General features: G+C 45.2%; 1 protein-coding gene across 1 annotated transcript in view; it reads right to left on the reverse strand.

The window, feature by feature from the left end:
* Positions 1–1,522: 1,522 nt before the first annotated feature.
* Positions 1,523–13,242, reverse strand: part of TNFRSF10A (TNF receptor superfamily member 10a) — a 31,448-nt gene continuing 19,728 nt past the window's right edge. Inside the window, exons 3-10 of the mRNA XM_033228604.1 lie at positions 10,081–10,194; positions 9,229–9,340; positions 8,117–8,190; positions 7,932–8,030; positions 7,315–7,346; positions 6,694–6,858; positions 4,574–4,646; positions 1,523–2,995 (exon numbers count right to left, since the gene is read on the reverse strand). Coding sequence (XP_033084495.1) covers positions 2,676–2,995; positions 4,574–4,646; positions 6,694–6,858; positions 7,315–7,346; positions 7,932–8,030; positions 8,117–8,190; positions 9,229–9,340; positions 10,081–10,194 — 989 coding nt within the window. The 3' untranslated portion in view covers positions 1,523–2,675. The remainder of the gene's footprint in view (positions 2,996–4,573; positions 4,647–6,693; positions 6,859–7,314; positions 7,347–7,931; positions 8,031–8,116; positions 8,191–9,228; positions 9,341–10,080; positions 10,195–13,242) is intronic.

Genomic DNA, 13,242 nt, shown 5'->3' on the forward strand with positions numbered 1-13,242 from the left:
TGCTATAAATTAATACCAGACACTGGGTGATTTATAAAGAGGAAGAGGTTTATTTGGCTCACAGATCCACAAGCTGTACAGGAAGCATGATGCTGGCATCTGCTTGGCAAATAGGGAAGCCTCAGGAAAGTTACAATCACGGCAGAAGGCAAAGGGAGAGACAGCACTTCACATGGCCAGAGCAGGAGGAAGAGAGAATGGGGAAGTGCCACAGATTTTTTGACAATCAGATCTCATGAGAGCTCACTCACTGTCAGGAGGATAATACCAAGAGGAATGGTGTTAACACGTTTATGAGAAATCTGCCCTCATGATCCAATCACCTCCACCAGGCCCCACCTCCAACACTGGGAACTACAATTCAACATGATGAGACTTTGGTGGGGCCACAGATCTAAACCATATCAGAGTCCATCAGCAAGAAGGCCCTCCCTAGATTTGGCTCTTTGCCCTTGGACTTCCTAGCCCCAAGAATCATAATACATAAATTTATTTTCTTTATAAATTACCCACTCCCTACTCTGAGGTATTCAGTGATAGCAACAGAAAACAGACTAATACAAATAACCTTCATTTAACTTAGGTTAATATAACTAAGATTTTTAAGTTACCAAAAATTAAATATAAAAATACTTAAAAGTAGACACCTTATAAAAATCATACCAAAAAAGACACAAGAAATGGCCTTGCGCGGTGGCTCACACCTGTAATCCCAACACTTTGGGAGGCCGAGACGGGCAGATCACGAGGTCAGGAGATTGAGACTATCCTGGCTAACATGGTGAACCCCCGTCTCTACTAAAATTACAAAAAGTAGCCGGGCATGGTGGCGGGTGCCTGTAGTCCCAGCTACTTGGGAGGTTGAGGCAGGAGAATGGCGTGAACCTGGGAGGCAGAGCTTGCAGTGAGCTGAGATCACACCACTGCACTCCAGCCTGGGCAACAGAGCGAGACTCAGTCTCAAAAAAAAAAAAAAAAGAAACAAAAAAAAGACACAAACATCACACAACACATAACACAAAACAAACACATAACATATAAAAAACACACAAACAAAATACAAAGACCCATACATTGAAAATATATCACTCTTTTCAATCCTTTTTTTCATTCTTGTGTTTCATATACGTCAAGAAATTTATCTTTTCCTTGTACATTTTGTTCTCCTGTTGAATTTACAGTTTTATGATCTTAAAGACACCTAAGTGTTTTGATTAGTAAATCCAGGTAGAAGCTGTATGTGTGAACTGTATATAATGTTGACAACTCGGAAGAATTGTCTGTTTTAATTAAACCAAGAAACTTAAACTAGCTTTTTATATACTAAAGATTACCTCAGATCACGTGAGCTTGAAAAACATTTAGGTGAGCTCCCATTTTTCTAAGAAAATGCTTGATTTACGGAAGCAATTCTTTTCTTCCTTTTAGCCAAATCTTTGCATAGGTACCAAATAACACATTTGTTTAGGATGAGAGCTCCCCTCTACCCCTGGCAAAAAAATAGCACTTTTATATACAAAAGTCCAAATCTCCAAAGGTATATGTACTTCCATTGTGACTTGAACTCAAGGTAAATAAATTAAATAATTAATAAATTAACCTTAGCTTACAGGATGGTCACCATCTTATATGCTGTTCCCTTGACTGAAATGTTGTTGTGGAGCAAATGACTCTATATGAAATGGGACTTATTGGAGGAATTAATGCATCTCATAATGGAGGCAGAGAAGTTCCACAACAGGCCATCTTCACAGCAGAGACCCTGGAATGCTGGAAGCAGGGCTTAATCCAGTCCAAAGCCTGAGACCCAGGGAAGCCGATGGTGTAATTCTTAGTTCAAGGCCAAAGTCCTTACATCCTCGGGGGGCCACTCATGTAAGCCCTGGAGTCCAAGGGCTAGAAATCCTAGAGTCTGATGTCCACAGGCAGAATAAGAGTGTCCCAGTTCCAGGAGATCAGATGGATTTGCTTTTCTTTTTTTGTTCTATCTGGCTCCCCAGCTTATTGGATGGTGCCCCCCAACATTAGGGGTGGGTCTTTTCCACTCAATCCACCTGATTGCATGCCAATTCCCTCTGGAAACACCCTTGAAGACATGCCCAGAAATAATGTCCCGGAAATAATGCCTTACCAGTGCTCTAAGTGTTCCTTAATCCATTCAAATTAACACCTACAATTAACCACCATGATAAGGAAACACATGGAGACCCAAGCAGACCGGCCAGCTCAGGAGAGAACCAGATTTTTCTTTGGCATATGAGCCTCAGTCGGGCAATAATTCGTTCAAGTTTATTTTATCTTGAGATGGAGTCTTGCTCTGTCGCTCAGGCTGGAGTGCAGTGGTGCAATCTCCGCTCACTGCCTCGTGGGTTCAAGCGATTCTCCTGCCTCAGCCTCCTGAATAGCTGAGAATATTGGCACGCACCATCACACCCAGCTAATTTTTGTATTTTTTGTAGAGATGGCGTTTCACCATGTTGGTCAGGTTGGTCTTGAACTCCTGACCTCAAGTGATCCACCCGCCTCACCGTCCCACAGTGCTGGGATTACAGGCATGCCACCACACCCAGCTAAGTATTTATTTTATATACATGTAAACAAAACAAAACAAAACAAACAAACAAACAAAAAAAACTATTAGCACCTAAAAGGAAACTTCTGGTAAAAAGAGTCTTTCACTCCAAGGACACGGCAGAGCCTGTGCCATCTTCCAAGTAGATGAATTTTCCAGAGTCCACCAGGAGGTCCTGAATCCTCTCCTTTGCATGTCTCTCTCCCATCCTCTCCAAGGCATCCAGCAGGGTGTGGATCGAGGCATCCCGTCCAGTTTTGTTGACCCATTTCATCAGCATTGCATACAAAGCATCCCCTGGGCCTGCTGTATCAGCTCTTACCATTTGGATCTCATTGTTTGTGAGGCCCAGCTGCCTCATGAGCTGGTCCCAGGAGTTAAAGGGCACGATGTCTGCAAAGTTGTCAAAGAACAGCATCATAGCTGGGTGGAGAAAGCCACAGAGACAGCCAGGTGAGTTGGGACTCAGTTCAGAAGCTGGGCAGGAGTTGATTGCATGGAGTGAACTAATGGAGGACTGAAATAATTTTTATGGCTTTTCTTGGTTTGAAATATTGCTGATTCTTTTGGTTGTTTTCCAGGGTCTGGAGAACTTTTTGTATATTGAGTATACTTTTGTAAACAGAATTTGAAGCATATTTCTCCGTCTGCCTAATTTCTCCAGAATGTGTAATTTGTGACTATTAATTCATGGCAATGTGGGGGCTTGCATATGGTTAATAACGTTTTCTTTTACAATGGAACGCAGTTGGAGAAAATGGTTATTTTCTCAGGGCTTTGATTGCAGTGGCCTTGTGAGAGGTTCCAGCAAAGCCAACTTAGGAGAGCCTATATGGACAGTGATTTTTGTTGCACTTCATGTGGTAATCAGGCCATGTATATGGAACTAAACTCATTTTGCAGGTACACTGGTCCTGCTATAATTTATCTTTGGTGGAAGTGGGGCCGAGAGAGAGAGAGATTTCTGAAACACAATCTTCTAGTATTAAATTAACCTTTGATTCCTGGGTGGCCACAAGGTCACCCATGGTATGAAGCCTCCCACAATGCCCCTCCTCAACCATGAAGCAGCCAGAAAGATCCAGGGCCAGACTCCCTGTGACTGTGGGATTGACAAATAGAAAGGGAGACCTGAAATCAACCCAATAGTCCCATCAAAAGTTTTTTGTTGTTATTGTTTTGATACACATAGAAATTGACCCTTCTGTTCTTAAAGCTCAAATCTTACACTTGTTTTATCTGAGTTCCTTTTTCAGGAAATGATCTTCAGGCCTCTCAAAGTATCAGAGAACTGAAACTTACCAGATCATTACATCCAATGGGACACTGGACCCCTCATTCATCTTGATTGCTTCCTTACTCCTCCCTAGTTCCTATTTTCTTACACACTGTTACATTTTATCCCTACTATATAAACCCCTAGTTTTAGTCAGTTGGGGACATGAATTTGAGACTGAGCTCCCATTTCCTTGGCTGCAGCACCCAATTAAAGCCTTCTTCCTTGTCAATACTTGTCTCAGTGATTGGCTTTCTGTGCGGTGAGCACCAAGACCTAGACCCAACCCCTGGTGTTTCAGTAACAAAATAATGAGTGAAATATTTTCCATTCTTTCTTTCATTAAGTCTTTGGAATCAGTATGTAGTTTATACAACAGCTCTGCAAATTGGGCTTAGGCACAGATAAAGAGCTATTAGCCCACTGAAGTCAGTTGTGCCATACAGGACAGGGTAGCTCCTCAGGAGGTCCTGAACAACAAAGGAAAAGAGAGGAAGTGGAGAAGGGGATAGACAGAATGGTTAGTGTCATTAATAGATTGCAGAAAGGATGAGTGGGAAGAAGAGACAGGAGAAGACAGTTTAGGGTCTTGATGGTCTATAGCACAGGACCCCGTTTCTGGCATGGAATGCTCTAGAAGAGCACTCTCAGCAATGGGGACACCAGTTAGGACACTGTCCCTATTCCCTCTATTCCTGCTGCATCTCCAGGAGCAAAACACTTACTCTCAGTGGGGTCAGCGCCATTTGCTGGAACTAGCAGCCTGCTCCTCGGAGACCCTTCAGCTTCTGCCGGTCCCTGTAACACACAGTGGGGAACGCCTTGGTCTGAGTCAGGGGTCCTGCAGTCTAGTACTGACCCTGACCACCAGCCAGCCCTGAGACCTGCAGCACATCACTTTCCCTCTTGGGTCATCATGGAGATGCTGAAAAACCTCCAGTCCCTCAGAGCTCACAGTCACTCCCCATTGCTGGCATTACCACCTCAGCTCCACTCCATCAGATCAGTGGCAACATTAGATTCTTACAGGAGAGCGAACCCTGTTGTGAACTGTGCATGTGAGGCATCTAGGATGCATGCTCCTTATGAGGATCTTATGCTTGTCACTTGTCTCCCATCACCCTCAGATAGAACCACCTAGTTGCAGCAAAACAAGCTCAGGGCTCCCACTGACTCTATTATGGTGAGTTGTATAATTATTTCGTTATATATTATAATGTAATAAGAACAGAAATAAAGTACACAATAAATGTAGTGTGCTTGAATCATCCCAAAACCATCTTCACCTACCAGTCCATAGAAAAACTGTCTTCCACACAACTGGTCCCTGGTGCCAAAAGGTTGGGGACCACTGGTTAATAACATGATTTCTTTTGTATGCACATACACTGATGCGTAGATTTGGACAAAGAATCACAAGAAATGATATCTCATAGTTACTTGAGGAAAAACACCCAGGGCACTGCAGAGTGGAGGATGCTCTCTTTACTCACTGAATACCTTTTGATAGTTTAAATTTTCTCACTTTAAATGTATAAACCATTTCTTCATGTCAAAGCACCTTATCAAGTTGGAGAGATTATTGACCTTTTTAATGTTTGGTTTCTTTTTACTTTTTTTTTAATTTTTATTTTTTACATTTTTGGTTAGAATAAATGGATACTAATGCAAGAAAGGAACCAAATGGCACAGTCTCGGTGGAAGGAGATCATTGTCTACATGAGCATTTAACCTGTGATTAAGGAGGGACCCAAAGCAGAGGGAAACAGGAGAATCAGTGGCTCAAAGGGGTTGGAAAAACCAGACAGTGACTAGAACAATTCAGGGAGTGCCTCGCTTTGCATTGAAACACTAAACAAGTTCCATTTAGATTATATAGTTATATGAAAAATCACATCATTGAAAAAAATATCTCCATAAGAAGTTAGAGGAGTTCATCTTGTGTTGGGGAAAGGTCTGTCTACAGTAATGAGCAATGAAAAGGTAAATGTATCCACAGATTTCACTGGTTAAAAATTAAAGCTTCTACACCTGAAAATATTAGAACAAAAAGGGGCAAGAAGAAATTAAGAATCTATCGTCTGAATGTGAGCAAAAGCAGGAGTAGGAGAGCAGGCCTTTCTCATAAAGATTGTGAGAGACAAGACACTGATCTTATGCAAAAACAGTCAAAACAAAGAAATGTTCATTTAAAACAATGTTTTCCTAAATAGCAAAAAAAGAAAAAGCCCTTTAATATTGAATCAAAATACATGAACTGGTACAAACTAACGCTGGGGGGCTGTGTGCATGTGTGTGTGTATGTGTGTGTACATGCATGTGTGTACATGTGTGTGTGTGTGCATGTGCATGTATGTGCGTGTGCACAGTAAGCAGTACTGTTACACGCTGACTTGGAAATTGTGCTTCTTCTTGGAAGCCTCCATAGAACCATATTCAGAAATCTGGGCAGAGATTTATATCCAAATATATTTAATGCAATAATAATCTCAGAGTCAATTTAAAACCCCTGCTGTCTAGGAGCAAGGGCTCCCTAACTTCTGTTAGGAGCACACAGTGGAGACCGTGCAGCTTTATTCAGTCATCAACAAACCCTGTGACCCCCACTCTATTCCTGTGGAGCTCTAGTTTCTGAGGACATGGCAAGGACAGGACAGGGACTAAGAAGCAGATGTCTGGAAGACTGGCTGTCCCCTTGTGAGGGTGGCTGCTTTTCCCCACGCAGCCCTGTCCCCTGCAGTCCTGTCTCCCTCAGGCCCCACTTCCCCCTTGACCAGGAGAGCTGAGGCACAGCCCTCATCCGCTGCCAAAGGTCTTGGAGGGGCCTGGCCTGTCCCCCACTCACCAGCAGACACTGTGCCTCCCCTGGAGACTGTACAGTGACACCTGTCAAATCTGCCGGCTCCTGGCTTTCCATTTGCTGCTCAGAGATGAAAGTGGACAGCGAGTCTCCGTGGTTCAGAATCATGTTGTGGGCATTGTCCTCAGCCCAAGGCCCTCGTAGGAGACCCTAGCACCAGAGAAACACCTTAGGAAGGCAAAAGAGCCAACTCAGAAGCCCACACCCAGGACTCCCCACGGGGTCCCCAGGGCACAGCTGGACCTGCTGCCACCACCCCCTCCCAATGATGTCACTCCAGGAAGTCCATGCTCAGCACATCCAGGACCTAAGGCTGGGGCCAGGCTCTGGTGCTGCGCTCGGGGGCTTAGCCCATCTCCAGGGTACAGGCTGTGGGGTAAGGGTGTCACCCGGCCTGTAGGAAGGACAGGGCTGCAGCACGGCCTGCTACCCTGTATGATGCTCAAAATGGCCTGTGTCCCCCATAGTCAATCCACAGCGTCCAGGCCACTTCAGAGACTCAGGGCAGCCATGAGAACACGGGGACCCACCCACCTGGGCTACGTTGTGCGCAAGAAGCAGTTCCTGAGCCCCTGATGGCCCCAGCTCCTGGAGAAATCAACTCACCATGTCCATGCACTTGGGGTTCCCTCCACAACCTAGAAGAGAAGGCGGTTCCCTTAGTGGCCAGGGAGGGGCCCATGCAGCACTCCTTCTTAGAGGGCAGTGTTGGGCAGGGGTGGGCTGGGGGCTGGGGCACTGGACAAGAAACCCCGGGTCTGGGGATCTACATGAGGCCTTGCTAACTTGGGAGCTCCTTCAGGAGGAGGAGTGTAAGGGAAGTAGGCTAAAAACAAACACATGGAAAATCGCTGTTTTCTGCTCTGTGTTCTGCTCTGAACAAAGCTACATAAATCCCATGACCACTTCTCATCCGGACTCCTGTCACCCAGTTCAGGAGCTGACTGCCCCCTGCCTGGTTGGTCCTGAACAACGGAGGAACTGGCCCTGCCTTCCCAGACTTGGCTGGGAGATGAGGGGACGCCCAGCCTCGGGAGAGGGATGGATGAGACCAGGGTCCTAGGGGTGCACAGGATGCAAGGATGGGGGGTGATCACAAGGAGGAAAATAGAGCCAGGCCAGAGACACTAGGACTTGGGGCAGGCGTGGGCGTTTCTGTCTGTGGGAACAGGAGGAGGCAGGGCAGACAGTGCCCAGCGCCCCTGCCCTCAGCCAGCACCTACCTGAGCCGATGCACCAACAGAAAATCAGCACAGCCACCGACAGCACAACCGCAATCACAAGGATCACAGTCAAAATCACCCAAACATCATGTCCATTGCCTGAGAAAAGACAGGGAAAGACAGGAGTCCCGGGCTGCTGGTCACTGTCTCTTCTGCAGCTGGGGCTTCTCCAGTATGCTTTGTACCTGATTCGTTGTGGACACACTCGATGTCACTCCAGGGCGTACAATCCTTGACCTTGACCATCCCTCTGGGGCACCTGGATACACACAGGGAGGGAGAGGGGGGACTCTTGATGGAAAGCTGGCCAAGTGGGATGAAATAGGAGCTACCATCCCTCCCCAGTGTCCCTGAGAAGGCGTCAGGGGAAGGACAGTCTCATCGTGTCTGCAGGGGGTCCCACTATGCTCCTTTGTTGAGGCTGGGGAAGGGTCTGAGCATGCGCACTTTAGCCCCTCGGCCTCCCTGCCCTATGGTCAGAGCTGCAGCTCCAGGAGCCTTCTGTGCCGGGCACACATTAATCTTCCCTGGGCTGCAAGGGAGGACTGCGTTAGGAGGAATCACACTCCAGGGGAAGGCCACACACCCGTGTGGCCACAAGCTGAGCCCCATCCTCCAGTTAACCCACAGTACAAGTGAGCCCTCACCCCATCTGTCTGCTGGTTCCTCTCAATCACAGCAAACACTGGAGGATCAGAGAAGAGCAAGTTACTCTTTGCTTCCAAAACCAAAATAGTTTTACAGGACTTTTTGGGAAATCGGGGCCGGGGTGAGGCCGGCTGGGTGGGTTCAGGTCCTCATGGGAACTTGGAGCTTCACCCATGGCCTTATTATGATTTTTACGGGCTGTGGGCATTTCTGTCTTCTTAAATTAAAAGCAAATATTAAAAATTACATTTTATGACTCAATTTGTTTAAATATAAATATAACCCCGGCTGGATTCTATACTATTATTTTCTTATGATTTCAAGTTAAAATATTTCACGTACTTCTATTGTGGGCCCTAAGTCATGGCCTCCTGAGCCAAGTGAACAAGTCAGCCTGGCCAAGGGGACTAGTGATGGGGAGGGGTGAGAAGGGGCCACTGCAGGGGACAGGGATGGGGACAGACAGATGAACCAGGAGGGGCTGGTTGCAGGCTCAGGAGACGCCACAGGCTCAGGGACACCCATGCGGGTGGAGGCGCTATGGGGTCAAGGCTGAAAGACAGGGGTACAAGGAGACTCAGGTTTTTTAGGGTTCCTTGCTTCTGGGGGTTCTTTGAGGCTGCTGGGAGCCCCTTGGCTGCTATCTCACCCTGTGCTGCACTTCCGGCACATCTCAGTGGAATCGTCATTCCGGAAAGCTCCTGGTTTGCACTGACACGCTGTGTTCCTGGTCCTGGTGCAGGCCCTTCTCTCTTCTTCATCTGATGACAGAATACAAGGTTTTGGGAATGTGTTTCCCTGACATGTCCCTCGACCTTACCTCACCACCTCAACCCCCTCCCCCTCAGCTCAGCTCAACTCACTTTGCCAAGGAGATCTGAGGGCCAGATTCTGCACCAGCACACTCGGGCTCATACAGGACACCCACCCTTCAGCTCTCACCAACATTTGGAGTCATACAAAAGGACCATGATTCATTATTTATTACATCAGATTAGGGAAAAAGCACCATTTAGATCGCATGGTCAGTAGCAAAGGAGGCACAGGTACCATTTGAGAGCGTCTGCAAGAAGACCAGCCCTTGGATGACTTCCCAGAAACCCAGCCTGCTGGGGAGGAGGGAGGTACCTGAGAAATTGAAGGCTAAGTGAGGCCGAGAACCTGCCAGGAGCACAGAGCCCAAGGGGAGTGTGGCCCCAAAGCAGACCCGTACCACCACTGAAACTCAGCCCTGTCCACTTGGCCAGGGCTTCTCTGTGCTGTAATGATGCCCCTACCTTCTTGAAGCTGATAGTTTGCACTACCAGGTGGCATGCATTATAAAAATGATTTCTTTCTGTTTCATTTTATGGACCTAACACATAACCATGGAACAGGGTATGATGAAGACCAAATTGGGCTGGAACTTGGTTCCCTGACTCACATCGGCTACAACTCCCACCTCATTGCCCCTCATTGCCCCTCACTCCACCTCTGGACACGAGGTCCACACATTCTGTACCTGATTTACAAGCTGTACATGGGAGGCAAGAAAACAGATTGTTGGAAGCATTGGTGTAACCCACACCCTCTGTGCACCAGTTACAGGCTCCAGAATGTTCTGATCTATGAGATCCTGGAAAGGGAGAGAAAAGCCAATGAATGAATTGCAACAGAGTTCCCAGAGGCTGGCAGCGGTGAATGGGAAACTCTTCTTTTGGCCATCAGTAGACCCCGGATAGGGAAATCCCCTCTTCTCGGCTTGGTCTTCTCGTCAATTCTGCATCTATTACATACCTCTGACTGGCACTGCTGACAGAAATGTAATACAAGCCACATACATAATTCAAATTCTATGAGAGCCATATTAAAATAGTAAAAAAAAAAAAAAAAAAGAGGTCAAATTAATTTTAACAATGTATTTTTTGGACCTAAAATATCCCAAACATTAGCATTTCAACATGTAAACAAGATAAAACATTGAGATATTTTCTTATATTTTGAATACTAAGTCTTCGAAACGCAGAGTATATTTTTCACTCACTGCACATCTCAATTCAAAGTGGCTGCGTTTTAAGTGATTAATGGCCACATAGGCCTAGAGACCAGGGCAATGCCACCTGGGTCCCTGGAAACTCACAAAAAGTCCTAATCCCTGCCCTCAGTGAGCTCCGGGTCAGTAGAAGGCACAAACAGGCATAGAAACAATACAGCAAGGAGAAGGCTTCAGATACAGCCTATGCCACCTGCCGTGGGAGGAAAACGGAAGGAAAAATGGGTCCTCCCTGCACAGAGTCAAAGAATGATCCATAGAAAGGGCCTACCTCATGCTGCCCTGGATTGCCGAAGGGTCTCCAGGCACTGAGGTGACAGCCTGCAGGAGCTGTCGCCAGCGGGAGCCCATGTCTGGAGGCTCGACCTTCATCTCCGGGGCTTTGCCCCTTCAGGTGAATTCACTCTCCCCTTTCAGTGCCCATTTATTTATCCCTCTCCTCTGATTCATATTTATCAATATTGAAAGATACTCTTAGAAAATGCAAACTGTGAAAAAAAAACTTCCTTGATAATGTGTTATGATGACACTACCAATTATAAAAATGTGGTTATTCACTAATAGTTCCAGGGCAGCTAAGGTTACTGCTGAAAAATAATAAAGGCTTTTTTTTTTTTTTTTGAGTGCGCTCTGTGGCCAGGCTGGAGTGCAGTGGCGTGATCTTGGCTTACTGCAACCTCTGCCTCCCGGATTCAAGCAATTCTCCTGCCTCAGCCTTCCGAGTAGCTGGGACTACAGGTGCCAGCCACCATACCTGGCTAATTTTTTGTATTTTTAGTAGAGACGGGGTTTCACTGTGTTAGCCAGGATGGTCTCAATCTCCTGACCTTGTGATCCGCCTGCCTCGGCCTCCCAAAGTGCTGGGATTACAGGAGTGATCCACCGAGTTCGGCCAAAAAACCCAAACTGTGAAAAACAACTTCCTTGATGATGTGTTATGATGACGACACTACCAGTGATAAAAATGTGATTATTCAGTATTAGCGATGGGGCAACTAAGGTTACTGCTGAAAAATAATAAAGCTTCTTGCTTATGCTCTCCCTATAAGGAAATAGAGACTAGTTCTATCAAGGTGTCAACTGTAAAGTATGAAACCACACAAGTACTGCATGAGAAATTTTTCTTTCAAGTTTGGAGAGAGAAAGGACCTTCTCAGTCTCACGAGAAACTAAAAAGTTGCGTAAAGTTAATTATATAAAAATTAGGAAGAAAACTGCATGGAAGAAATCATGACTAACATGAAAACAAACTAGGAGAAAATACTTGCAATGAAAACCACACTTAAAAGCATAGTTTCCTTAACCTATAGGAATTCATACCAAAAAAATCTAGAAAGAACATCAACAAGAAAGTAGCAGACTTGAACAACACAGCTAACAACTAGACCAGACAGATGTCCATAAAACACTCTACTCAATCAAAACAAGATATACATTATTTTAAAGTGCACATAGAACATGCTCCAAAATAGACCATATGCTCGGCCATAAGATAAACCTCAATACACTTAAAAGGATAGAAATAATACAAAGTACACTCTCCTATCACAATGGAATAAAATTAGAAATCAATAGCAGGAAGAAACTGGGGAACCTCACAGCTATATAAAAATTAAATAGCACACTCCTAAACAACCAACTTGTCTAAGAAGAAATAGAAAATCAGAAAATAAGACGAATGAAAATGAAGACACAACATACGAAAACCTATGTGATACAGCTAACGTAACTAAAGTTTACAGAGAAATTGTCTATTAAGGAACAAGAAATATCCTTCCTAAATGTCTACTAAGGAAGAAGAGATATCTAATCTATAACCTAATAATCCACTCTAAGGCAATGGAAAAAGAAGAGCAAACTGGGCCGGGCGCGGTGGCTCAAGCCTGTAATCCCAGCACTTTGGGAGGCCGAGACGGGCAGATCACCAGGTCAGGAGATCGAGACCATCCTGGCTAACAAGGTGAAACCCCGTCTCTACTAAAAAAATACAAAAAACTAGCTGGGCGAGGTGACGGGCGCCTGTAGTCCCAGCTACTTGGGAGGCTGAGGCAGGAGAATGGCGTAAACCTGGAAGGCGGAGCTTGCAGTGAGCTGAGATCCGGCCACTGCACTCCAGCCTGGGCGATAGAGCGAGACTCCGTCTCAAAACAAAAAAAAAAAAGAAGAGCAAACTGTACATAAAGCAAGCAGAAGGAAGAAAATAATACAGATTAGAGCAGAAATTAATGAGACGGAGAATAGAAAAACAACAGTAGAATAGAAACAACAGAGAATAGAAAAACAACAGTAAATTAATGAACTCAGAATCTAGTTCTTTAAATTGATCGATATATTGGCACAACTAATTGTATTAAAAAAATTAACAGGGAAAAAATAAGACTTATGGTAACACACTGCATGATGACGTTTTGGTCAACAATGAACCACATACGTGACAGTGGTCCCATAATATTATGATGGAGCAGAAAAATTCCTATCGCTTAGTAATGTCATAAGTCAATGTACTACTCAGATATTTGTGGTAATGCTGATGTAAACAAACCTACTCCACTGCCAGTTGTTTAAAAGTATAGCACATATAATGAATTTCTGTATGTAAGATTTCATAATAATAAAGACTTACTGATTTAT

This window comes from Trachypithecus francoisi, unplaced genomic scaffold (genome assembly GCF_009764315.1).
Source record: "Trachypithecus francoisi isolate TF-2019V2 unplaced genomic scaffold, Tfra_2.0 Contig01440, whole genome shotgun sequence".
Taxonomy (NCBI): domain Eukaryota; kingdom Metazoa; phylum Chordata; class Mammalia; order Primates; family Cercopithecidae; genus Trachypithecus; species Trachypithecus francoisi.